The sequence below is a fragment of the Chelonoidis abingdonii genome, chromosome 23 (genome assembly GCF_003597395.2).
Source record: "Chelonoidis abingdonii isolate Lonesome George chromosome 23, CheloAbing_2.0, whole genome shotgun sequence".
Taxonomy (NCBI): domain Eukaryota; kingdom Metazoa; phylum Chordata; order Testudines; family Testudinidae; genus Chelonoidis; species Chelonoidis abingdonii.
This window is the reverse complement of record NC_133791.1, coordinates 16,930,964-16,935,231: the sequence shown is the minus strand read 5'-3', so window position 1 is coordinate 16,935,231 and position 4,268 is coordinate 16,930,964. Positions and strand designations below refer to the sequence as shown.

General features: G+C 45.8%; 1 protein-coding gene across 1 annotated transcript in view; it reads right to left on the bottom strand.

Moving 5' to 3' along the window:
* Positions 1 to 307, bottom strand: part of LOC116828975 (protein-arginine deiminase type-2-like) — a 90,502-nt gene extending 90,195 nt beyond the window's left edge. The window contains exon 1 of the mRNA XM_075060404.1: positions 146 to 307. Within this exon, the coding sequence (XP_074916505.1) occupies positions 146 to 237 (92 nt within the window). The 5' untranslated portion in view covers positions 238 to 307. The remainder of the gene's footprint in view (positions 1 to 145) is intronic.
* Positions 308 to 4,268: the final 3,961 nt, after the last annotated feature.

The following is a 4,268-nucleotide window of genomic DNA, read 5'->3' as shown; positions in this document are numbered from 1 at the left end:
TGCCCGGGGGGCTGGGGTCACCCAGGGGGTGCAGGGGAGGAGAAGGCTGCCCGGGGGGCTGGGGTCACCCAGGGGGTGCAGGGGAGGAGAAGGCTGCCCGGGGGGCTGGGGTCACCCGGGAAGGGTACCGGGAACCCACACTCACCCGAACACGTCGGCGGAGATCTGGGTGCCCAGCACACACACCGCCTCCATGCGGCTCCCATACTGCAGCCGGAGAGTCCGATCCCGCAGCATCGCCCCGCTGAGCAGCCCCCGCCGCTGGCTCCTTCCTCCTGCCCCACCTGCCGCCAGGTGCGTCCGAGCCCCAGCGGCTCCCGGGGCAGCGAGCCCGGACTTATCCCCCCCGCCCCAGACACGCCCCCTCCGCCCCTAGCGGGCCCCCAGGGAGCCAATCAGCGGCCGCAAACTGCCCCCAGGGTGGGGCCGGCTGCGGGCGGAAATTCGCCTCTATTTTTAGAAAGGAAAAGTTTGGACAATTTCCCCCCAGTGGAACCCCCATCGCCCGGGGGCTGCGGCCACACTGCAGGGGACACGAACGTGGGGCGGGGTGCAGAACCCAGACAGCTCCCAGCCCCGGGCAAGGGGCTCCCCCTGCTGTCCCAAACCCACACCACAGTCGAGCTGTAAACCGATTCCCTCTGGAATATCAGGGTTGGAAGGGACCTCAGGAGGTATCTAGTCCAGCCCCCTGCTCAGAGCAGGACCAATCCCCAGACAGATTTTTACCCAGTTCTTTAAGAAGGCCCCTCAAAAAGTGAACTCACAACACTGGATTTAGCAGGTCACTGCTCAAACCACTGAGCTATCCCACCCCCTTAATTAATTACTCTCCTAGCCCAGCACACTGGCCCAGACAGAAATCTGGGGCCACTCACGCTCTTAATCCAGTCCAAGATCTTCCTCAATAGTGACATTGCTGCACGAGTATCACCTAGGAAACCTGAACCTGGCACAGTCCCTGGCGGCAGTGCAAGCAACATGCAAGAGTGTGCCAGTGTTGGGTGTGGTCTGCTTGGCAACTGAGAGTCTTTAGCTGGTGGCAGGTGCTGGAGTCACACAGGGGGTGCTTCAAAATCAGCCACCATCTTTCCTTCCTCCTCCGGAGTGGCGCTGGTCTTACTAAGCAGAGACTGTTGTCTGATGATTTGAGGAAGTCTCTCTCTCAAAACGGTCACATTTTTAACACTAAAGTTAAAAGGGACAGTGTCATAGCTAAAAGTAGGGAAAAAAGCACCAAGATGAATATCTCTGGTGTGTGGGACAGTTGGTAATTCATCCATTACTGAATCATTTCACAGGCACTCTGTTTATAGATGTATATGGATTTTTTCTTTTGTTACTAGTGTCATTTGATGAGTTTATTAATGCTCAAGTTCAATATATCTTTTTGAAACATACTTTAAAAAGAAAAATGTCTTCCCTGGGTTACAGGAGAACCAGCTTTAAATGATTAAACTTGAAAGAATTTTAGAAGCATCCAAAGATCCAGGTCGGAACAGAGACCCCTTTTGGTCCTAGATGCTGTGTAAACACATAGCAAAGAATCGTCCCTGTCCTGAAGAGTTTGGGTCCCTGATCTGCAAACATGCCCTGTTTGTACCCAACTCTAAACATATAATTTTTAATGTTATTTCTTGTCTGCAGAATTAAGAACATGAATAAGTGTTTGCAGGATCAGGGCCTAACTTAAGACAAACAGTTGCAGAAAATGCATATCAGACAATATGGGAAGGAGAGGGGAAACAAGGGTATTAGAAGGCCACATGTTTTACACAGTCTGGCTCTGTGCACAGTTTAGTGGTTCTGAAGCCTTCAGGAGTTATTTTCCTTTGTATTTTAATATATATTAAGATCAGCAATCTCCACTGGTTCTCTACTTAGCCACTCAGCTGATGATTTCTTGTAGGCATCACAGCAGCAGTGGGTCTAGAGGAAGGATCTGATAGGACAGGACTTACTGGACTAGTTTGGGGAAGATGTTCCATATTTAAGGAGAGGTATGAAATAACCAGAGAGGTTGACAATGAAAATAGTCACATTTTAGTCAATTTTTTTTCCGGATTCTCATGCCCTAACCCCAGTGATCTAATCCAGTGGCTCTCTATCTTTCCAGACTACTGTACCCGTTTCCAGAATCTGATTTGTCTTCCTCCCCCTTGTCAGTTTCACCTCACTTGAAAACTATCAAAGGGGGAGCTGTGTTAGTCTTGATCTGTAAAAAGTGACAAAAATCCTGTGGCACCTTATAGGTTGACAGAAGTATATACAAAAACCTGTAGGAGAACACTTCAGCCTCCCTGGACACACAATAGCAGATTTAAAAGTAGCCATACTGCCGCAAAAAAACTTCAGGACCAGATTCCAAAGCAGGGGTCAGCAATCTTTCAGAAGTGCTGTGCCGAGCCTTCATTTATTCACTCTAATTTAAGGTTTCGCTTGCCAGTAATACATTTTAACCTTTTTAGAAGGTCTCTTTCTATAAGTCTATAATATATAACTAAACTATTGTTGTATGTAAAGTAAATAAGGTTTCAATATATTTAAGAAGCTTCATTTAAAATTAAATTAAAATGCAGAGCCCCCCAGATCGGTGGCCAGGTCCTGGGCATTGTGAGTGCCACTGAAAAGCAGCTCACTTGCTGCCTTTGGCATGTGTGCCATAGGTTGCCTACCCCTGCTCCAAAGAGAAACTGCTGAGCTTCAGTTCATTTGCAGATTTGACAAACATCAGCTCAGGATTAAACAAAGACTGAGAATGGCTAGCCAGCTACAAAAGCAGTTTCTCCTTCCTTGGTGTTCACACCTCAACTGCTAGAAGAGGGCTTCATCCTCCCTGATTGAGCTAACCTTGTTAGCGCTAGCCTGATTCTTGCTTGCATATCATACCTGCCTCTGGAAATTTCCACCACATGCGTCTGACGAAGTGGGTATTCACCCACGAAAGCTCATGCTCCAATACTTCTGTTAGTCTATAAGGTGCCACAGGACTGTCGCTTTTTGCTTACAAAATCAGTCATAAAAATACAAAAAAGTGTCACAGCACATTATTACTGAGAAATTGCCATAATAGATGCTCAACTTAAATGTACACCCTAAATTAAAAAAACATAGTAAAAAAAGTGCCACCGTGGCTAAACAACAAGGTAGAAGAAGCAGTGAGACGCAAAAAGGCATCTTGTAAAAAGTAGAAGTTAAATCCCAGTGAGGAAAATAGAAATGAGCATAAACTCTGGCAAATGAAGTGTAAAAATATAATTAAGAAGGCCAAAAAAAATTTGAAGAACAACTAGCCAAAGACTCAAAAAGTAATAGCATTTTTTTTAAGTGCATCAGAAGCAGAAAGCCTGCTAAACAACCAGTGGGGCCACTGGACCACTGAGGTTCTAAAGGAGCATTCAAGGATGATAAGGCCATTGCAGAGAAACTAAATGAATTCTTTGCATCAGTCTTCATAGCTGAGGATGTGAGGGAGATTCCCAAACCTGAGCCTTCTTTTTAGGTGACAAATCTAAGGAACTATCCCAGACTGAGGTGTCATTAGGGCAGGTTTTGGAACAAACTGATAAACTAAACAGTAACAAATCACCAGGGCCAGATGGGATTCACCCAAGAGTCCTGAAGGAACTCAAATGTGAAACCACAGAATTACTAACTGTAGTTTGTAACCAATCATTTAAATCAGCTTGTGTACAAAATGGCTGGAGGATAGCTAATGTGACTCCAATTTTTTAAAAGGGCTGCAGAGATGATCCTGGCAATATCAGACCGATATGCCTAACCTGAGTATCAGGCAAATTGGTTGAAACTATAAGAATGAAATTGTCAGACACACAGATTAACATAATTTGTTGGGGAAAAGTCAACCTGGTTTTTGTAAAGGGAAATCATGCCTCACCAATCTACTAGAATTCTTTGAGCGGGTCAACAAGCATGGAGACAAGGGGGATCTAGTGGATATAATGTATTTATCACTATCGTGATTTTCAGAAAGCCTTTGACAAGGTCCCTCACCAAAGGATCTTAAGCAAAGTAAGCTGCCACAGGATAGGAGAGAGGGTGCTCTCATGGATTGGTAACTGGTTAAAAGATAGGAAACAAAGGGTAGGAACAAATGGTCAGTTTTCAGACTGGAGAGAAGTAAATAGTGGTGTCCCCCAGGGGTCTGTACTGGGACCACCTATTCAACATATTCATAAATGATCTGGAAAAAGGGGTAATCAGTGAGGTGGCAAAATTTGCAGATGATACAAAACTACTCAAGATAG